The 24,362-nt window shown below is 33.5% G+C and overlaps 1 protein-coding gene across 10 annotated transcripts in view; it reads left to right on the forward strand.

Annotated features, from left to right (window-relative positions):
- The window catches only part of LOC149796142 (protein polybromo-1-like), a 228,871-nt gene that overhangs the window by 160,014 nt on the left and 44,495 nt on the right, over positions 1 to 24,362 (forward strand). For 6 of the 10 annotated variants that reach the window (XM_089966069.1, XM_089966068.1, XM_089966062.1 and 3 more), the window contains 3 exons: positions 2,048 to 2,074; positions 14,196 to 14,342; positions 16,374 to 16,421. In XM_089966069.1, coding sequence (XP_089822195.1) covers positions 2,048 to 2,074; positions 14,196 to 14,342; positions 16,374 to 16,421 — 222 coding nt within the window. The remainder of the gene's footprint in view (positions 1 to 2,047; positions 2,075 to 14,195; positions 14,343 to 16,373; positions 16,422 to 24,362) is intronic. The other 4 variants (XM_089966070.1, XM_089966063.1, XM_089966066.1 and 1 more) reach the window with 2 other exon arrangements.

A 24,362-nucleotide genomic window follows, 5' to 3' on the forward strand; every position in this document is an offset into this window, starting at 1 on the left:
TTGTCTTCACAGCAGTGATGCCAAGCAGTTAGCTTTGTTTAGTATTCCAGACTGTTAATACAGTAATCCCATGCTGTAACAGATCTTGCTTTGAATAAAATAAATTAACCTGATCCATCAGGGAACATGGATTTTATCCAGTTGACAACATTTTTTATACAAAATAAATCGTATCCATGGGACACCTTTTTGATTCATATGACTAATGGGTCAGGGTAACTGGCAAATGTGTCATCAATTTTTTTGGATTCTTATAAAATTTCGGGCTTTAACATATTTATCTTGATGCAGAAAGACAAATATATAAATAAATTACGGTGCATACCTTTATCACATTACTGTGTCATTTTGTTTATATTCATCCATGTCCTGTTTTTCTCCTTATTACACATTTTTTATAACACTTTAAGGTATCACAAATGATGTCTTTCCATTATGTGAAGGCATCAATCTATTTAAAACCGAGATAAGTAAATCTGATGGGTACTGATGTGAAGTCATTTTCATTTGACCTTTTGCTTTTCCAGTCAAATTACAGAGTTAATATTTCTGAAAGTGGAAATGGTAATTTGGGACATAATGTTACTAGCAATAATTCTCCCAGAAACAAAGAAGGTATTTAATTTTTTTACCTCAGTACTGGATATATTTCTTTGCGTGTTACAGAAAACATGATCTTTTAATGATTGGTGAAGTCATGAGTTAAAATCTATCTTGTACCACAAGATGAAATATATACAGTATTTAAACAGAAGAAGAAAATGTTCTTGATATTATATACTACACCTGATCCTGAGTTGAAACTTGGAAGATTAAATTCTCTCCAACACCCCTCCCCACACCCATTTCATAAATTCACCTTAGTTTCTATAGCTCATCACATAAATATTATTGACTTAAGAGAGTGGTAGGATTGGCATGTGCTAATTACAGTTTTGACATTTTGCAAACTATTTTACACTGTCTGACCACAGAACATGTCCATTTCTGCAATGCATAATAGTGAGTTTATCACTGTTTTTAACTTAGCAAGGGGAAGTAACTTCATAGAGACAAGATTTCTTCAGCAAAAATTAATTTCCTTAAGTGAAAGGTAATGCAGTTTCTATTTATCTATTCTAGCTCACAAAGTGCTCATTCTTTTTGTAGCAGGTAAAAATTTTGTTTGCACATAATAAGGTTTCGCATAGCATGGTAGAAAGTCTTGTATTTCATACATTAAAGTATAAGGATGTATTTTTCATGTGAAAATTTAGGAATAAAAACAATTTACATTATTTTGTGAATAATTTTATTTATTTCTCTCTTAAGTATTAACAAAACTTTTGTCTAATAGGTTAATAAAAATTAGGGAATGGTTTCAGAGGTCAACAGAACATGAACTTTTGTCAGTGTTTGTCCATTATGTAGGAAATCTTGATTATAGTCAGATAGTACAAGGCATCAGAATGTACATCAAAGTACTTTCACGAAACAGCTCTCCCTCATTATAATACAACAGTCAGGTCCATTAACACTACGTTGTGTACTGAACCGCGTTCTACAGAGAACCGCAATTTATTGAAAACAGTGTAATATAGTCATGGAATAATCCAGCTGGGACTCTCCAAATTTGATAAATAATGGTGTTTTGAACATAAAAGTAAGATACAAGACTTAATTTTCACCTTGTTTTCTTTCAACCCTGATTTTAATCCTGAGTTACATAATAGTACCAGTTTATATCCAGAATTGAATTATAATGAGGTATGTTATAAAGGGGGAGAGCCTTTTTTGCAATTATATTTAAGAATTGTTTTGTTTTTCATCATGAAATTAATATAATTTCACTTTTCAAATGAAATTACTGCAAGTCTTTGAATAATTTCAATCTTTTACTCATGAAGGCTTGTACAAGGTAGAATTATTTGACTCGTTACATGAATTTTCATTTCAAATGAGAACTCATATAGATCTCTATTTATGTGAAGAACTTTTTAGTCTCCAAATTCATTACAGCAAGGGATACTGTATTATATTACCATGTTTTTCAACTTCTTGCATGTAGGTAGAGTTACCCAGTGCTGTTGTACAGGTATCACAATTTTGTTTTCACAAATTTCATTTTGCTTTGTGTGTTTGTTCATCTGTCCATCCACACTGATATTCAAAATAACCTGCCCATTAACACAGCTTATTAACCTGGCTCTCTCTCTCTTTCTCTTCTCCTTTATTCTAGTCATTCCAGTTTGTGTTTGGATTACCTTCCAATAGTTTTAAATTGTTTTATAATCAATATTGTATGTATGGCTTATAATTTTGCATTAATATGCAATAAATCTATGATTTAATTAGAAATTGTAATGAAATGAAATAGATGCCCATTTGTATTGATCACTTCCACAAATTTTTTGTTAAACTTAAAAACTCTATATAATATTAATTTTGCACATTGGAAAATACTGGTTTTTCCTATGATGGATATTGGATTTACAATTTTCTTATGAAAATAAATGTACAGTACTAGTGAAAGACACAAAGTATATTCTGCATCAATTTTCACATGATGCTTTTGATAACAGCAGCCCATAATAGGAAAAATTAAACAATGCATTTAGTATAATTCTGATTATGTCTGGAAACTGAGGTCTTCTAGCTGCATTTTTAAGGGAGGAATTACATTTAAGAAAGCTCATTTCCAAATAATTCATAATAATAAATGGATACATGTATTTCTTTCTCATAGAATTCACTATATTGGGATGTTGAATCTTTGAGATGCCTTTTAAAATCCAAATTGATTGTTTTGCCCATACATTATCTACTTTCAGTTTTGTTTTATTATGAAAGAACTTGGTATAATAAGATCAAAAATAATTGTTGCTCAAGTATAGAAGCTTAACTTATGAATATGTATCTGTATTATTTATAATGGATTTACTCATACTAATTAAAGCTTGTTTTGCAGTTATTATGCTGGCTTCTATTAAGAATCAAACTTCTAATGCTTTGTCTATTAGTTGTCTTTGTTTTCCACAATAGGTACTGTAGGAATTTTAAACTTTATGTAAGTAATTGCTGTAATTTTTTGCAGTTGTAATGAGGAAAAAGCAAGGCTGAGCTGTATCAGTTAATAAAAATTAGAAATCAGAGAGAACCTACCAAGTGGGTTATTAGTTAAATCAGAGAACTATGTTTAAATACATTGCAAACTTTAAATGTGCTGTGCCAAATTTGAACTCATCTAATAATCTATAATTATTGCTATAAGTGTTTTATTGTTTATGATATTAAGATTATAAATTGTTTTATTTGAGTTGACACATATTTAGGGACTTTAATGACTTTTTGCTAGACATTATCTATCATGTACCATATATACTTGCTTATAAGACAAGTCCAGCTGCAAATTGCATAGACCAATATATGCAGTTACATAATGTGTGAGCAGATCTGGGTCTTTGCAGTTTGTATGGAGTAACCAGTAGAAACAACATAGACCTGATCTGCAGGCACATTATGTGATGGCAGATCAGGACTTTTAAGCTAGTATATATAGTGTATTTAATTTTTGGTAAATTTAACTTATATATAAAGTGAAGCTTATAATTGTTTACTTCAACTAGGTAGGATATGAAACAGGGCAGACTGTATTTGCCTTGTTGTCCTGATGAATATTAACTATGGTACATGTACTTCATTCCAAACATAATCTATCCCTTACAGAATTAACCAAAAGAATGAAATTTTCAGTATTAGCTAGCTGGACTCATTACTAATTCTAGCATGAATCCATTTGTTTCCCTATACAATGCATGGAGAAAAAGAAATGTTTATAGATACCTCTTTTGGAGGTCCACATGAATCACCACAGCAACAGTTTGCATGATATTTCACATGATTGTGCAATCAATGGTTAAACTAGGTGCACGCATGTTGTACTACTAAGTTCTGTTGAATGAAATCAGTAAGCAGGTTGAGTTTTCTTTATATGGCAGTTAAATCAAAGTATATTATTGAGCCTGGTATCTACTTAAAATAATAAATACTCATTTTCAGTATTGTATTTTTAGTTTGGTTCTTATTTTAAAAAACAATAATCTGCATAATTTATTACATAATAATCCCCAATCGTTTAAAGAGGCCCCAGGTGGGTGAGTGGTATAAGACACTTGTGTTTACGGGTCACTTGCATCTCCCATCTGCGTGGGTTTTAGTCTTAACTCAACTAGCATGGGTATGTGAGAATACTTGCCATTAGTTTCCCATTGGTTGGTGGTTCCTCCAGCTGTCTTCCCACACCAAATATACTAGCCAGCATGTACAGCCTATTATGAGCTGAAAAATGGCATTAAAGCCCACCAAAAAAATAAAAATAAACTCATCATTTAAAATTGCAACATTCAAAACAAGTATTTATGTATTGCAATAAATACCTGTTTCAGTTTGTTACTCGGTTTTTAGATTTTTGATTTGTTTATATGTTAAACATACATTTTGCTGTAAACAGCATAGACTCAAATGTGCTATCACAATATGCTGGCAGATCAGAGTGTGCATTGCTCTTTTCATGTATTCAGGCAAATAGGTAGACCCTAATCAGTAGGATTTCTGTGCAATGGTAAATTTGGGTTTGTGCTTTCACAGTTAGATTCATATTTTTTAAATGCATGAACTTAATATTTCATATTTATTTGCTGGGCAGGCATTTCCATGAGGCTTCCTGTATATTGCTTATATTTAAGACATGAACACATGCAGAATGCTAGCAAATTTATGCAACATTTTTTGTATTGGGTCTTGGCATATATAGATACCACATTCAGTTATAGGTTACTTTTCTTGCACTATGGGCTATGTTTTCTTTTAGTCATTTTACTTATGAGTCTTTTCCTTTTAAAATTATTTATGGCCTTTCAGTGTTGCTTGGATAAAGTAAGTGACTGACTATGAATGTTAATTTTTAAAAATTGGGTTGCACAGATCTGCTTTTAGTTTTAATATATACACAAGCTTTAAATTAAATGGCCACTTGCATTATTAGTGGCACAGAGTAAAATTGAGTTAGATTGGTGGTTATTTTGTGCTTGAGCATTTCATCCAAACACAGTCTTCAGAATTATTAAAATTACAGTGAATTTTTAGTATCAAAATACAGAGCTCTAGGTAAGAATTTATCATATTGTTGGGTTTTTTTACTCTCTAGTTTGGAACTAATTGTTGTTTGATTTTGTATTTTTAAACTCATGGGTTATTGTGTGAATACAGAAAAGCAAAACATTGTGATACCAGACTGTCTTAATGATCAAGAAAGTGGATAAATCAAAAGTTTTTATACCAGTACTAATTCTTCAGGGTGGGTCCAATTATATGACTCAGTTTGAGTGAATGTTTTGGCTCAGTTTGAGTGAATGTTTTCACATTGGACAGGTATTAACATTGTAAAAATGTGCATGGAACATCTGGAGCTTTTAGCAGTAGCATAGTTTATATTGAATGAGTAACCATCATTAAACATGGTCCATGCTTATGACAGTAGCTTTGTACTGACAACTATAGACCAAATGCTAAAAATATAATTAGTTGGCATCATTTGAATTTATTTTGAAATTCCTTTTTCTGTTTTCATCTATTTTTTCTGCATAGAATACATAAACAATGCTCATCTAGAGCTCTGTAACACTTTGTGTTTGCCCATTTTAGGACTGACATTTTATTCTGAAAGCCCATTTATCAAAAATAGAAGTGTCAGGGATTAAAGACTGGGTTAGCCGCTCTAATATTTCCAGGTTCTTTCATATATCTGTAACTTAAATGAAGCCAGTTAGGACAAGTCTGTAGAACATTGTCTTGCCCTTTTCAGAGTTATGGCTTGCAAAAAGCTTTCACATTAAGTTGATGCTTCCACTGCTGCTGGATGACACCATGCTTGCTGCATCTCGCAATATTGTCTGAAAAAGGCAAGAGAATAAGATGCATTTTGTTTAGTTATGATAATGTAGCTTGATCTGGCTTAAAGACAGGTCCCATTATAAAAGGGATATACTTTTTTCCTTTGATCATAATTTCATTGTCATGAATGAAACTTTTTTCTTTTTTATTATATGATTTTATATTATGTGTTGGAATGTATCTGACAGATTGATAGGTGTAGCTTAACCACCTGTAAATGTTACTTGGTTGTAAAAAGAGACTACTTAGCTTACTATTTGTTATACCACAAGATTGACCTATAGCTGATTTCTTATATATACCTTGTTTGATACAGTTAAGTAATTAAGTATGACCTACTTGACCATATATATTTAACATACATAGTTATGGAACCTACCCTGTTCTAGCGACCAAGTGGTTTCAAACATCAGCCATGTAAACATTGTATTGATTCAAGGCTGTTATCTACCATACAATAGAGCTATAACATTTCCACATACCCACTGATCCACCATTATTATTATTGGTTTGCACATGCTTGGCATCTACAAGTCAGACTTTATATAAATATATTACCATGTTGAGCTTCAGTACCACACCATTTGCTAAGGAAAATGGTCTCAGGTGAATTAGTCATCAGAGCATGGGTACAGGCATCAGAACATGCATATCAAAGCTTTGATTTTCCAATATTGGCTGAATACAGCATAATATCTTTCAGGTTTGGTAATGCATAGGATCTGTTCAGAAAACAGTTTGAACAAAATGATATCATTGAATTTATGAATTCTTCTTTAGTTAGTCATGTGTTTGAGACCTTTTACCACACATTTACTCCAGATGTGAATTTTGTTTTCTACAATGCCACTTGATTATACAAGATATACATCATTTTTATGGCATTTGTTTTTGTTATAGTTTTATTTAGTAACCTTTTAATTGGTATTTCAATTCTTGGATGCATTTGAGTTGCCTTTAAGGGCAGAACACCGTTTGTTGGGTTTTGAAATTTGTGGTTTGAAGCAACTGCAGAAACCAGTAAAATTGGTATGCTACAGATAAAGGCAAATTCATGGTACGTGTACTCTATAATCATAGTACTCAATCCACATAAAGCATCTCTCTGGAAGACATTTCCTTTTATGAGGTAGATATGGACATGGTCCCCATTTCATTATTTAATAGTAATATTATGGATAAAATATATCATTGTAAGGTTACCTCGTGTATAAAGCAGTCTAATTTGATGATTTTCAGCATAATAGAGATAGGATTGCATCACTGATGTCAGGACCATTCAACCATTCCATACCTAATAATCTGAATGGATGAAACTATGGCATTCTTATTTCTGATGGTTTTAGTATAATCTGCAAAGTACTTGATGTGTTCATGGTTTTCGGGCTTTTTTCTTCCAGATGATTTCCTTGTTTTTATTGTTTTCATTTGTGAAAAATATATTTAGATTTAAAATCATGATGTCCCATTTTATGCAATCTTGAATTTATGCTTTGGGTCAGCTCAGTTAATAATTGAGTGAGTTAGTCCACACTGATAAAAACTGTAACGTTTGTGTCACCTTAGTTGCCAATAAAATAACTAGATTAAACAATAGTTGATATGAGTTTACTCGTTGATATACTTGGAGTATATACTAGTTTTGAGTCTTAAGTACTGTTTCTGTTGTTGACTCTTGATCATCAGTGCTTTGCATGTTAAGAAATCAATCCTGACCTTTATCTACAGCATCAAAGAGGTCATTGTCTCTGTGTATGTTTGTGTGTCTATATACCGGTAATCATATAGAGATTGTTACATATTTAGGCTCTCATAAACACTAACAAAGAAAAAGTGAAAACAACAAGCTTTGTAAAATTTAACAAATAATTTATTTCCCTGGAAAAAAATGTAAAAATGAGGAAAAGAACTTACAGTTTTAAGAAACAAATCCAAGAGTTATAAATTATTAGTCCTGGTAATAAAATGTTGAAAATCCAAAATGGAAGGCGATGACTTATGCTATAACCTTTATAGTATGAATGTGTCACCAGTTTTTTGTTGAACCACAGAAAATATTCCAATGTTTGAATTCCAAATAAAATTTAAATAAGTGTCTTCATCCAAGAATTTTGTATGAGCACTCAAATATATCCAGGAAAAAGAATTAATGATTTCATAAAACAAAATTTCAAAACAACAAAACACCTTTTTCAGTGTCAAAGCTAAAACGACCAACTGAGATTATTTCTCTAAAGACAAAGGTTTTACACTAACTTGAGACGCAAAACAGATTTCCAGATGAGGGCCAACCCTATGGTAAAACCACAATGTCTAGAACATTGTAGAAGCTATTTATGTCTAAAGTCACGTAGTCCCAGTCAGCCTTGATTCCACCCTATAAATCACACATTAAGAATAAATAAGAAAAGTTGTTTACTCGAACTGTTACTAATTTTGGATTAAGGTCAGGAACTAGGTCAGCATTAGGGGTTTCTGACTAAACGGTCAGGTCAAACTAATTTCTGGAAAATATCAAATTCCAGTAAACAAAATTACATTACTTTAACATGTAATGAAATTTAAAACAAATAAAACACAGCCAATTACATTAAATCAAATATAAATTAAATCAAATATACATAACAAGATTATATGCTGGCCTCTCAACCAGTATCCACTGTTTCCACCAGCAGTTGTCTTAAGGGGCCCTGAGTGGTCTAAAGCGCTCACCATTCCGGATCACTGCCATCTCACCTCTGTCTGCATGGGTTTGAGTCCAAGGCTCGGCTAACGTGGGTACGTGGGAAAGCCTGCCAGTAGCTTCTCGTGGGTCGGTGGTTCTTCCCTGGGTATTCCAGGGTTCTTCCTCCACCAGTTATACTGGCCGCCATGTATAGCCTATCTTGTGCTGAAAAATGGCGTTAAACCCTAGAACAACAACAACAGTTGTCTTATACATTTTGTTGTCACTGTTCCATTTGAATAAATGGTCATATTGACATAGGGTTTTCACAAAAAGACTTTGATATGTGTTGTTGGTTAGTGGCAGACATTTTTTAAAAGAAGTTTGTTATTGCTACTCCTTCAGCAGGTGGTCTTATTGGGATGGGGTTTTCACTAAAAGAAATTAATTTAACATAGTTGATTCAATCTAAAAAAATGGCCACCATGGTAGCCATCATGCCTGCTCCTTTATGAATGGATGTATTGATATGGGGTGTCCATTAAAACATTTTTGAATGAAAATGGTGCTGATCTGACCTCACAAAATGACTGATACAGTAACCATCTTTGAAATATTCTTGTAGCTCAATCTCCTGAACAGATAGTCATTCATCTGGGATTTTCCTAAAAATCCATTTTCCCATTATATCATCATAAATGAAAATGCATTGATCAGATCAGCCAATATGGCCACCACAGCAGCCATTGAGTAGATCATTTAATTTATACTTCGTAAATGATGGTTGTTTCTAAAATATTTTTTACTTTTACACTTGTTGCATTTTGTAGTTGGTTATAAAATGGCTGCGTTGATGACGATCTTCAAAACCTTTTGGTGGCAACTTCTGAATGGTCATATCAAGATATGGTTTTATTATTGTTACTGCTACCCCATTTGAATATAATAGTTCTTACAGTATGTAATTGGATCTGAGGTAAAAATTTTAACGACCATGTCAGGGCTGTTGTGAATGAGTTGGAAAATCAAACCTACCTGATTTGGGGGTCATGTCAAAGATCACTGCTTGTATTTTTGTACTTCAACATATATCAATGAATTGTGACCACATTTTGTATTTGTTTAACAGTAGACAAATTGATAGCATCCTTTCATTGATTTAAGGTTAAAGGTGTAATTTTTGTAATGTCTAAGGAGAATACTTTCAGTGATACCATTTCAGTATCATTTTTGTTTTTCTTGTTTGTTCTTTAGGTGAAGCATGCTTTTGGTATGATCTAGTGGTGTTCAGTTTCATCTCAAGAACTGCTTAACTCACTTTCAGTTATGTTCAGATGATACCAGTGGACCATCACACATGGCCACCATTGCTAAAAATAGAATTTGTTTGTAAGTGACTTTTTCTCAGAAATGCTCTTTTTAGGAAACATTCTGGCATGAAGGTTTTTCAGATTTGATCAAATGATACCAGTTTGTTTTTACATGTGTATGCCATTAAAAATAACTTTAAATGACTTTTTAAAGACCACTTAATTACTGCTCCAGTGGCCTAAGTGGTTAGAGCATCCACCTTGGATGTGGGAGGTTGTGGGTTCAAACCCCAGCCAAATCATATAAAAAAAACTAATAAATAGGTACTACAGCTGCCTCGCTTAGTACTTAAAATTAAGAGGTTAATGTTAGGACTGGTTGGCCTGGTGTCAGGATAATGTGACATGCGTGGGTCATGATGCTACATGTATAAACTGCCACACTGCGGACAATTTGGCAATACTTCTAAAATTGTTAAAGCTATGTTAAAAATCTAAATCAACACACACACAACATCACACACATACACATACATTTTTTCCAAGTTCAGCCTAAAGCATGCAGGCATGCGAGGATTTCAGTTTTGTTCAGTTAATGCCAATCTGCAATCAAATACGCTGCTATTACAAAAAAATAGACCAACCTTTCAATGACTTTCTCTAAAACCTTTCAGTAACTTTCTCTAGACCTGCTGAACAGAATTTGACCAAGTTTGACCAAAACGCAACTGAATTGTCAAAACAGACTTTGAAGCAAATTGACAGAAACAGCAGTGGATTTCAGTTTTGTACATATGCAGATCTGCCATCAGATATAGCTACTGATTCAAAAGAAAAGGAAAAAGAGCTTAAATTGATTGTCTTTCAAACACTATAGAACAGAATTTGATCAAATTTAATATAAAGCATCCTGACATAGAGGCCATTTAAATTTATACAAAGGATGTCAGTCTATAATCAAATGGATCTGCCATTACTAAAAACATTCTGGTAATAAGGGCTTTCTAATTCATACATATTATGCCATCAAATATGACTTGCCTGTACCAAAAATGGAAAATACATTAAATGACTTCATTTGTGCTTAATCTACCATATTTCATGTAATTTTTCATACATGAAAAAATAATTATTAATTTCATTGAACGAAAAGTTTCATGTAAAATAAATAATTATCGTTTTGTGGAACTGACTGTACGAAAAATAAATGGATCATACCTGAACAAGTTCTACAGAACACACACTACTTGACAACCTAACGGTACAAACATACAAAGTAAACATATATTTTCTGTCTCATTCTGCTCTCAACTCAAGAATCAAATTACAATAACAATAAAAGTACTCAAAAAGATTTTTGTTGTTATTAGTGAACAAGAGAGAGAGAGAGATAAAATATTATACCTCAGTGTGCAAGTTCATCTGCATTTAGAGCATATGTAAGCTGTTATATTGTGTAATGTTGGCAGCATAAACAAAAGTCAAGTTAACTCATTAACCACTGGCACCACATTTACGTGGCAGGAGGTAGTAGCCTACTGCCGAGCTCTGTAGCATCAAGGTCATGTATGATATACTAAAGTGGGTGGTATCATAGAAAGGTAGACAGGTGTAGTCCTACAATGATACTAAATAATCTCGAAATTCTAGTTGCACTGCAAAATACAGAGGGGAAAACCTAATTTTTGGGACCCTATTTTTTTTCCACCCAGAATTCACCTGTGGTCAGAATCCGATTTTGTGTCCGGATTTGATACTTTTTGGCCTCAGATCTAAGGCAGACCAGTCTGAACTGCACACAGACAGATGCAAAAAGTAGGATAAGATGGGCATTTGGAATAAAGAGTAGTCTCTATACAAAAATGTTGGTTTTGTTAAGCAAAAAAAAAAAAAAGAACTCCAACTTTTACTCATCTGCTCATGCGTGAGCAAAGTAGCCAATAAAAAAACGATGTTTCTAACACAACTAAGCATTAGACTGATGGAAAATCACTTGGAAGTCGATGTATTAGGATGTATTCAGAAATAGCCAACAAAATGTGTTTCCTACTCGCATTTCAAGTGAAAATGACAAAAACCTCCAGGGGTTAATGAGTTAAAATCAGTAAAGATATGACTATACTAAATACATTAGCATCTTTTGGAGTGAACTTCTTTCATGTCAGTATGTTCTCAAGCAGCAAGTAAGTTGATTTCATAATTGATTATAATAAAACATGTAGGTTATTACTATACGAACCTGAAATACAAATATAGATATTGTCTACTGCACTATAATTAATCTACTTGTTAATTTTATATTATCAAGAATAAGAATAATAAAAATAATTTCTAATAAACATACATGTATCACTAAAACGGAAACAGATTTCTTTGCCAAATACTAATGTTTGTAGGAGATTAACATATTTGGTAGGTGGAGTGATCTATTATTATTTGCTTAAGGTTAATTAGGGCCAAGTCACCAGGGTCTGGGAGAAATCCAGTTTGACAAAGCTGTTTGCATAGCTGATCTTGTTTTTTCTTTTATGCAGAGAATGTGATCCTTCTCTCTCTCTCTCTCTCTCATATATATATGAATGATCGAGGAAAGTAGATACATCACACTAATATTAATAGACACTTATAACTATTTGTTTTAAGCTTATCTTTTCATCAACAGATGTATGAGTTTGGTTTTCACAAAATGATGTCTACTACACACTTAGGCATCTTTTTTAAAATATTAATTACAGACTGGACCAAACTTAGCATGTGGATATCTGTTGACATTGTGATATGAATTCAGTCTTTAGGCTGAAAGTAGTGAACTTTGTACACTTAGAAACCAAACTTTATTTGACCTTTTGGCAAACAAATTCATCCTAACTTACAACAGCAAAAATCAGTGTTGGAAGTGCTACAAAATTCTGTTTAGAAAATTACCAGCTTTGTTATCAAAGCAAACAAAACAATGTGTATGATCTCTGCTAATTTAGAATGTGCTGAACAAACCCTCAGATTTTCAGAGTAAATTGAAAATATCAGAGCCTCCAGTTGTGACCATATATACCTATATACAAATGGTTCAAAAGATGGAGACAAAATTGGAGCTCCTTTGCAACACTACATGACACCATTTTTAGGTAGTTCAATTTTGACCACAGAAATAAGCCATACACAATTCCCTAAACTGCAAGACAAATTTCATTGCTCGGGATTTCCATTCAGCACTGTAAGCCATTGTGAAATCTCAGAATGGATTACCTGTTATCCCAGTTTATACAGAAACCTGATTCACTCATGCAATCTGGAAAATGTGTTATGTGCTACAAGCTATTTAGTCACATTAAGGATAATGGTAGGGCAGATTAGCAGCCAGAACCGCCCAGCTGTCACTCATTTATGAATTAAAGATTCCATATACAGACTTAAGATTTTGTATATATATATATGTGTGTGTGTGTGTGTATATATATATATATATATATATATATATATATATATATATATATAAATCAGAATGTTCTTCATACTTGCCATAATATATGGACTGAGAACCCTGCAAACAAGCTTCAGGACTGAAAACACAATTGGAGAGAGACGTTGGTCATATAACAAATAGTAGAGGTGAGATGGTATTGTGCTATCACATCTGACTTGTGCATGGCACCTAAAGGGTGAACCTAGATCAGAGTGCAAAACCTGACAGTGGAACAATTCTTGTTGAGTGTGTTGACTTCAGACAATTTGAAGTGAATGTGATAAAGGACAGGGTTTCCATATGTTTTAATGATTTTACATCTGTTACCTTTATCTCATATTTTATATACCTTTTACAACATTTTTTAATTTTTACTCTTTATATTTTATCTTGTATTTCATGCTTACCTTTATGTGGAATGGTATATCATCCCAAGTTTTTGTGCAGGTTTCATTTTTAGTTTCAGAACTTTGTTTTTTGTTGGCACCACATAGCCCCTTTTGTGCCAAGGTGCCATTAAACACTAATATAAAGATACTATCCATGATACCTACTATCCATGATACCATGTTCAAAGTCAAAGACCATGGCAGAGTTTTGTACTGCTCTTAACTGTTGAATTTGTTAACTCAAGGAACTATTTTTTTAACCTTATTTGCCAAAGGTTTCATACTCGTCAGTTTAACAGAATAAAAGGAAGAATGAAATGAACTTTTGTTGATTCCTGAAAATTCTTAGAAGAAAATATTTTGAGGCCAGTAGAGCATCAGCCCCTTCAAGCTACCCTTGTTGGCTGAGTAGTTTGACTTTTTTTTTTCCTCTGCAGGAGCCATCACCATTGCTGATGAAAGTATCGGAGGAGTCGGTGGCAGATACAGATGAAATACAAGATGTTGTAGTGAGCACTGCTTCAGAGTCACTGAACACTTCCATGGAAGAGACACCTTTACCTGTAGAAAAATCTCAGAAAAAGGTCAGAGCAGTAAGAATATATTTCATTATGCCCCATCACAAATGAGTTAGAGGCATATAGTGCACCTTGTCCACCCATTTTTATGTCTAAGTCTAGTTCACTTTTGGGGTTTAGGGCACTTGGGTGAGACAGTCATGAGTCTTTTTTTCCCCATTGATTTTGGCTTTTACTTAACAGAAATAAACCTGATCTTTTTAGATCACCTGGCTATGAGGTGAAGTAAGCTGTGATCCTGGGCCCAATGTTCATGTCCACAATGTTCATGTCCAACATGCATCCATCAGTAATTTATATCTTCAGCCTCCTCTTGGAAACCTCTGGTCCAGTTTCAACCAAATTTAACAGAAAACATCCAGGCATGAAGAACTTTTAATTCTATACAATTTACATGGTTGCTGTTACTAAAAATAGAAGGAAAACACTATAAGCTTTTCAGGAACCTTTCAACATAATTGGACCAAATTTCAGAGAAAAATTGTAAATAGTCTCATAAGTTTGTACAGATGATCTAATCTGCCTCAGTTATGGCTGTTATTTGGATGAAATAGATAAAAGCTTTAAGCAACATATGAAGAAAAAAAAAAACAGTGAATAGAATTTGATAGCTTATACAAATGACACATAGTCATCCTCAAATGTATTCAGTATTCTAAAAACAAGAAAAACATTGAAATGACTTGTTAAACACGACCTAACAAAATAATGTAAACTCAGTTAAGGAATTTTGTGATGATGTACCTCCGAAAAGAAAATCATGGACTGTTTGAAGGAATAGTTTGTGTACAAAATTTTGACCATCTGTTTTTTTAACAGTTATAAATTTTTTACCTTTATTTTAAAATATCTTTTTTTAAATAGAATTTTAATATCTTTATATATTATATTTTCGCTTGTAGTGTTTCTTTTGTCCATTTTTTGGATGGTTTCATCTTCCCAATTTTTTGTGTGCAATTCATTTAAAGAACTTTACCTTTAATTGGTAATGTATAACACATTTTATGCTGACATGCCTTAAAATGCTAATTACATACATACACACATCGCCAGAATTTAAATAATATTTACTGAAATCATTCCCGCATAAATAACTAGAATTTGTACTAATAATTTCAATCTGCCATTAGTCACTGCTGCTATGAAAAATGGGAAAACCTTGAACAACATCTACTTTACAGAATATGACCGTATTTTTTAACAGAATGTTAACAGGCTTGAGGGCTTTCAAATTTGTACAAACAATGCTGATCAGCCTTCAGATAAAGTGAAAAAAATTACTAAAAGATGAAAATATTTTAACAATTATATCTTGTTTAAAATTTAAGAGAAAGCATAAAGACCTTTTACTATTGTACAAATGATGCTGATGTGCTTTAAAATTAATAATGATGATGTAAAAATAACAGAGATCTTGAAATAGATATCTTTATAACATATTCAGTCAATAGCATTGGAAGAAATTTCTACAAAAAGCATCATACTGATGTCAGCCAGGTGAACAATATTATTCCCATTTAAGCCTCTTGTTTATAACATGATTGTTTTTCTAGGTATACAAAATAAATTAGTGATGTCATTTTCCTTGAGCCCATGGCAATTTTTAGATAAATTCCTTTCTGTTTTTCTCATCATTGATATCTTTCCTGGTATATGTAAATGTTTTGAATAATCTGAAGCTTTTTTAAAAGAAAAATCATTTCATTGGATTTTCTTGGTATTCTTACATTTTCCTGACTCTCAACAAAGATTGAGTCATTAAAAACCGGGGGTGTGGGTGTATTTTTCTGCAAGAAATTGTATCTTAATAAAATGAGTCACAACATTTATCTTTGCAGTTTTTGCAGCTTTATTTATAACATTTTGGGAATCAGTATGAGACTGTAAATAAGGTCCAAGTAAATGGAATGTTTTCTATACTTTAAATGAAGCAGGGGGAGGATTGATCTTGATATGCTATGCATCAAATCTTTATATATCCAATAAGAATTGTGTATTTTTAAATATATATTACATATATGATATATCTCATTCAAGGTATCATCTGATGATTCCCGCCAACAAACTGACAGTAAAAAAACTAAGGTGATGAAAACGCATGATTCCATTTCAGCTTGTTTTAGTCTTGCTACAAGCCTTATTAAAATCAACTGTCCTACCCTCTACCAAAGCTTTCTTCTTTTAGAAAACTCTAACTGTATTGTTACATGATGTACTCATATACCTAGTGTGCAGCTTTTTTATTTCTTGTGTGTACTGTTATCTTTCATGTGTACCATTTTATATTTACTTAAAAAAGAAGTCTGTACTTGCATTTTTTGCACTGATTTTGATTTTGTTGGAAGAAAAATGGGGAATTAGTTTTGTTTGTTTTTGTTGTTTGTTTTTAAAAAATATAAATCCAGTCCTTGGTTTTGGAAGAAAACTAAATAAGAAACAAGAAGATGCATCATTATGTGTGAACTTGTTTAGTCTCTTTTGAAATGTAGCATGCACATAACTATACAAGGTTTTGTTCAGAATGAATTTTATACCTAACTTGATGAATTCATAGGCCATATCAAACAAGTTTTTCTTTTGATGCAGAACACAACAAAAATGTGGTTTTGTATTTATTTATTAAATATATTTGATTTATGAAAGGTCAGTTCACTGCATATAAAAATATTGACGCGTAGACATCTGAGAAGGCACCATATTTGTTTCACTTTGGGTGTTGAGATATGGAAATAAGGATTGACCTCTTGTATAAAATTCCAGATCAGCCATATAATTCTAAATGGACATGTAATGAATAGTTGGATTATACTTTGCCATAAGTTTGCATTGAATGAAGTGCAGTATGGATAGATCTTGCACGAAGTGTTGTAGAGACAGTCAACCTATCCAGTAATTGTTACATTCATGAAAACTGTGATATAAATTCGTATGAAATTAATTGTTAATGAGTGATAGTTATAGTGGTTATGGGATTGTTTTCTATTGAACTCCAGTATGAGACATGATAATTAGGACAGATTGAAAGAGACTGAAATTGTTTTTTATGGTTTTTTGCTGACTTAAGTGTCAGGATTTGTTTCTAAAATAATTACATTTTCATCATAGTATTTTTAGCACATACAGTCAGACCTGTCCTAATGGTCATTTGTACATAACTGTCACCTGGTCAAAACAGCCATTCTGATTTTTCCTCCACAAATTTCATGGGTAAATGTTCTATGTGTAACAGTGCCATTGTAGTCGGTGGCTAGGAGTTTCCTACCCAGCAGTGGTTTCTCCCTGCCTTCAGCTGTCACTGGAGCTCTCCCTGCTTTCAGCAGTCATGGGAGCTCTCTATTTGCAATTAACGAGACGAAACAGATACCTTTCTGAAGCAAAATAAGTTTTTTTATCCTGAAGTGAAACAGGTTGAGAAGTTGGCATTTTTAGATACTTGTGTTCACATTTTAGATGACGGGGGAACAAAAGTTACAATTTACATAAACATATCCACACAGACCAGTATCTCAACGTCAACTCCAACCACTCAGTGGTGAGAACTCTGTTGCATCAGGTGAATACCATTGTTGGTGTTGATGAAGACCTTGTGACTGAGGTCAGTCACGTTCAAAAAGCTACAAAGACAGGATGTTTGCATTTCCTCAAAAATTGTATGCAAGGAAAAAACATCAGAAGGAAACAGAAGAAAGATGTATATCTGCCCCCATAACATATATTGGTGGAGTCTATTAAAGATTACAAAAAAATCTTCCGAAACCGTGGAGTTAATGTGACCAGTAAAGTTCAGTAATGGTACATCCCAAAGACTACACTCCTTTGAGTAAGAATGAGCACTAGAAGCCTTGAAACAGGAGTCAAAGAACACTTACTATCAGAGAATCCCTGACAGCAGTTGGTGAACATTCCAAAGAATCAGAGCGTATTTTTTCTTAGGATAACAACAGAGTACTAGATAGAGAGCCAGTGTTGAACAGTGATTCCAGATTGGAACTTCCATCTTTGTACAGAAGGATTTTGTCATGTATCAACATTTAGTTGATAATGTTATGCCAGTCCAGAAGTTGTTCCTCTGTTGAAGGCCTTTTGAAAAGGTTGAAAGCTCAGGAGTCAAAAACTTATTTTGCTCCAGAAAGGTATCTTTGTTTAATCTCATTTCATATCTTGCTTTTATTCACAGCATTTTGAGTCACATTGTTGGTCTAACTCAAAGGTGTCAGTATGTTCGGTTTGAAACCAAGGTGATTTTCATCCATACAGGAGAGGTTCAATGCAGTACCTTTGCAGAATGGTGGGAAAAGTAGTTGTCTGTTGCAGTAGAATTGTCTACTTGTCTGTGAATAAAGGCTATCTCGATGAAATTTTTTTGTCTTTGAGTAGAGATGGAGTCGGGGATCATATTTAAAAGTTGTCTAATGCTTTCAGAGCTTCAGTTCATGCTTTCAGAGCTTCAGTTCATGCTTTCAGAGCTTCAGTTCATTGGAGGGTAGTCACATAAGATGTCTGTTGATCTTAGCTGAAAGGTGAACCTGTGTATAGAGGTCACCTTTGTACAAAGGTCAGTTTTGCCTTTTTCCATGGATGGCTGTTATTGACAGGTTTGACTGTTAACGGTAATTTAAAGATGAGTATTGTGAATACTCCCTCCACTATACCTTTTGACTGATTTAAAAAACAAGAGGTAAACTGCACAAGTTGCTTGTTATTTTGTTGTTGTTGTGGGGTTTAACGCCATTTTTGAGCACATGATGGGCTTTACATGGCGGCCAGTATTAGTGGTGGAGGAAGAACCTGGAAAAACCCAGGAAAGAACCACCGACCCACGAGAAGCTACTGGCAAGCTTTCTCACATACCCACATTTGCCGAATCCGAGACTCGAACCCATGCAGACAGAGGTGAGATGGCAGTGATCCGTAATGAAGAGTGCTTTAGATCACTCAGCCACTCGGGGCCTCTTGTTATTTTGTAATCATTAGTTCAGTGAGTCATACTTGTGCAATGATGATGACAGAAACACTTTTATAGTAGACTGTTCAACTTTTGAAACTTTGCTCATAAATTTCACTTTGGTTTGGACTTTGTATTAGAATTGCATAGCATGGGTTGCATGGATTTGAAGTAGGTGACAAAAGCATGTGGATGTTCAGTTTAAATCTTTTTTCCTAATAAGGTAGTTACATTATAGAATCGGTTTTAAATTTGCTGCATTTTGTTTCCAGAACTTTAAAGAATCTCTCATATTTTACAATTTCAAAATTCAAGAGAATCTTAGTCACAGTTTGCATTTGTGGTTATAGTTCTGTACATGTTCCACAATATTGTATTTGTCATCCAGTGGTACTGCACTTTCTCATCAGACATTCTTCTGAAGTTATCATTGAGATCCCAGGTTACTGTTGTACAAAAATTTCATGCTGAGTCCAGTTCTTCCCCCTGACTTTGCTTAAGTTGTTCAGAAGGTTTTAACTGAGGTCCAACATAGTTTAAAGGTAGGGTTGCAGGAGCAAGATAGTTTCAAGTGAGACACTTACTTGATCTCCATCTCTATATCCAGTAACAGCTAAATGAATATATGTGATGTTACCGGCCATTTTGTCCATCTTGGTGACAATCTCCAGTAACATCTCCATGAAGATGTGTGATGTTATAGGCTTGCTTCTTTATCATTTTCCAGCTACCTGTCATCTACATTTCCATGATATTGCAGTCTATTTTCTTACATTAGATGGACATCACTTTTGTGTTTGTAACAGGGATTGGGTCGACTGGAATTAAATCCAGAATGGTGAATTTGTGTGTTTCATCTGCTATCAAATAACTTTGTGTGCATTGTTCAGTATGAAGATGCATAAGTTTATATGTTACTACCTTTAGGTAGCTTTCCTTTCCTCCATTTTGAAGGAAGGTAATTGCATGTTTCATGCATTTAGATTCATATAGATTTATATACCTACAAGATAATGGGGAGAATATTGTGAAACCCTCTTTCTGCCTATCTGTCCATGATTTGGTTTGCGAAACCACTGGGTGGAAATCAGTTAAATTTGGTACATATGCTTCCCATATAGAACCATCTGTGAGAGAAGTATCATTTTTATAAATTTGTTTTACCCCTTCCGTTGGGTAACTTCTAGAGACAATGCTCAAATATAAACAATTGCAACTGTGCTGACATTTTTTAATGTTTTTTTTTTTAACCAAACTTTATAATCCATATGTGATAGGAAGACATTATATTTATATATATATATATATATATATATATATATATATATATATATATATATAATACTTTGGGTTATAAACCCTGGCCCATGGTGTGGACATTGGAGATTGAGAGTCAGGGGGAACATGTACTATAGAAAGAGCATTGAAATTGGTCATGCTGGAGGTAGCCCTATTTGAGCATTTGATTTTTTTAAACATTTCAGGAAATAAATGAAAATTTTTTTACACAAATTCCCACAAAACTCCCCTGTTTTCCAAGAAATTAGATAAACCTGATTGCTGGATAAATAAGTTTCATTTTGAGCGACTTTCAATAAATCGTTCCATACATTTTATTCATTAACAGTAGATGGATAATCAGAAGTTACTTTAACAAGAAAAATACTTGCATCTCCAGTACTGTAAAAGCAAGGTAATGAGCAGTTATGGGCAATGTATTTTTATAGCTAAAATAAGCATATATACAGTTGTAAAAGAAAAAGTGTGATGTACAGTCATCATTTTGATAAATATTCTGTTCTATATGCTTTAAAATTGTGTTTCTCTTTTGAAAAGTTCATATTAAAGAGCAAAAAAAATTATTATCCAAATTGTATGGTGAGGTAGTATATTACAATTTATTACCGAATTTGAAAAATTAGATGTAAAATAAATAATTACCATTTTGTGGTAATGACCGTGTATAAAAAATAAAGTGAATATACCTGGACAAGATCTACGGGACACTCGACAACCTATTGTACAAAACTTATGTACAAATCCGGTCTCATTCTGTTCTCAAATCAAGAATCTGATTCTTATTATGAGAGAGAGAGAGGGAGAATAATCTTTATTGTTCAGTTACCTGTCAGTTGTGTTATTCCTTATGTAAACACTACAAGGGCTCTATTATATTCCACTGGCAATTAAAACCTGAATAAATAAATCGTTTTGGTTGTGATTATGAGATCCATTGTCACTGTGCCACATGGCTATGCAGACGTAATATACATTGCTAATTAAATACGCTTGACCTTTAACTTGGTCTTTTCCAGTAAATACTGGATTGAAGACCTGATCCACCTCAACAGATCAAATTAAGGAAATGAGGCTCCTCATGGGGTGTTGAAAATGTGTATGACAAACTCATTAGCTCAAGAACAATATTAATCTACTGATACTTGTGCTGAAGCCAGTTGAAAAAAATGGCAGACGAATTTGAGAGAGAGAGAGAGAGCAACAAAGCAGAGTGTATGAAAAAATATTTTATTTTCTAGGATATAATTTGTGATCCAACGTTGGATGAATGCACATAACAAATGCAAAAACATTATGCACTGAAACGCTCATAATTTTCAAGAGTTTTACAAGTCTTCCAGCTCAAAACTCTCAAACCATTCACATTCTTCATCACTAGAAAGACTTTCCAATGGAGCTTCATTGTCACTCCTCATGCAGTGGCCCCCTCGATCATTTATTGTATTTGAAATGCCAGTACATTTGAAACTAGATTATCATGTCCTTTTTCTTCTTTAACTCTTCACTGGCTTCAAAAATCCAGTAAATCATCATTTGCTTTGAAAGGCCTGGATTTTTTCGGTTGCCTCCTAACCAGCTTCCCTGGTTGTAATATTTTTGGAAACCTGGTCCTTCATGTACGTTGACCATTTTTTCTGCAGCAGTCCTTTTAAAGGTTTATTTAGATATACATCCAGTGGCTGCAGTTTACTTGTGCATCAACCGGGGATTACTGCCATTGTTGTTCTGGATTTAGAAGAGAAGTTTTGCGCTTCGTGTGCGCTTTCCAAACTTCATCAATATAATCCAACATTAGGTGTTCATCCATCCATGCTTTTTGTTGAACTTTCACTACAATTCCCTTTGTGATTTTTACATTGTTTAAGTTTCTTTTCCCCCAAGAGATTATCATGGGTGGCAACAAGTCACCAGATGCCATGGCATGTCAATACACAAATTAAATGGCGCTTGTCATTGCCGGTACCTCTAATATGCACCTCTCTCATCCCAACTTTATCAGTTATCTTCCCTGGAACCAAGTTGAAATACACTGGCATTTTCATCCATGTTTTCAATTAAATTTTCATCAAATTCCTCCTCCTCACGCAGCCTTCTTGTATATCTGGTAAAGCAGTCTATTTTTCCTCTAGGTCTTGAGGTAGTTTTTGAGATATTGTAGTTCTGCATCTCAGTGCAAGTCCATTTTGCTTGGAAAAGCTATCAACCCATCCTCTTGAGCCCTGAAACTTTGAATTTTCCTCCTGAATAACTGCAGAAGCATAATTTTGCAACATATGTTATTACAGGCACGTGATGGTCCCACATACATAGTAACCAGGATACAATTTCCTTCTCCTTTTCATGCAAATACATCATGGGTCAGCCAGCACCTGGGATGGATCCTTTCTTTATCCTTTGAATATTTTTTGAAAAAATCATTTTCATCCAGCTTGATAAAGTACATGGTCTAAGGTGGTACTTTGCAGCTATGGGTCTAATTCCACATAGTCCTGCCTCCTCAGCAATTCTTATTTTATCGTTAAATGTCCCATCTCTTATACTTTCCTTTTACTGGTGACTTTGCAGTACCAGGAAACTGGTTTATATCCCTCATATCTTTGCTGTAGTCCAGCTTGTCTACTTCAAGCTCAGGAAATTTTTCAGCAGTAATGAGCACCATTTCAGTAGTATCTTTTGGTATGATGGCATTATCCGCTGCGTCAATATTTGATTTGTGCTGTTCAGCATCATCTTTTTCACTGGCTATCTTGGTAACTGCATTAACAGACAGGTGATGGGCTTCACCTTTGTCTTTTCTGGGACAAACAGGTCCAATTTTCTGCCTTTTGTTTGGTGGTTCAGTGCATTTAGGTGGTGGCAGGATAAAAGTCTCTCCCTTTGGCAGGGGTTTAAAGAAACTTAATAATGAAGACATGTCCAAGCACAAACAGTCAAAGATGTTTAAAGATAATACCTATATATAAATCGAACTCAATGGAGTCAGTGACTTTTGCATTTATGATTAAAACTAACTGGGTTTTTATAGTTTTTACTTCATTACTGTATTGAGACAATAAGATTAATTGCCCAATGGTCTGTGGTCTTCACTTCATCCTGTACTGAGATGATATTTTTACTGGATAAATAAACTCAAATGGCTTCTTAACTCATTTTCAAATGAACGCGTTTCTTTGTTAAACTAACTGATGTAATAACAAGCACTCATTAACTATGTTGTCCAGCTGTTAATGAATAGTGGTATATATTGTAATGACAACAACAGAACAAAAACATCAATCATTATATTTTCTCGCCGATACAAAAGACCAAAGAAGGGCAGTGAGATGAATGTGAATAGATTCTCAGTTAACTATACAGTTGCCCTTTCTGAGTAAGCTGAGCAAAGGGCTTTCTACACACTTATAATTGGTGAATATTTCTTTATTTTTTTTATATTTTTTTTTTCATTGTTAGTTGCCTCAGTTACACATTTATGCAAAGATAACAGATAATTTGGGTTTGTGCTTCATGGAGGAAACAAATATTTATATTTCTCATGTGGGATTATACCAAATATACTCAGCAAAGAATAATCTAGTCGTTTTGGGTATCTAAGTGATACATCAGTTTTTTTCTTCTGATGCCATTTGAAACATGATGCAAATAAAAAACATAAAAATATGTAGTGAAATACAATAATAAAAGAAAGAAATTATCAATGACCCACATGCATGATTATAAATGATGATTATTACATTGCGTGACTCTCCTGTTTCACTATTCGATGCCTTGGTTATGAACGT

This window comes from Sinohyriopsis cumingii, chromosome 7, assembly GCF_028554795.1.
Source record: "Sinohyriopsis cumingii isolate HCF-2022 chromosome 7, ASM2855479v2, whole genome shotgun sequence".
NCBI classification, from domain to species: domain Eukaryota; kingdom Metazoa; phylum Mollusca; class Bivalvia; order Unionida; family Unionidae; genus Sinohyriopsis; species Sinohyriopsis cumingii.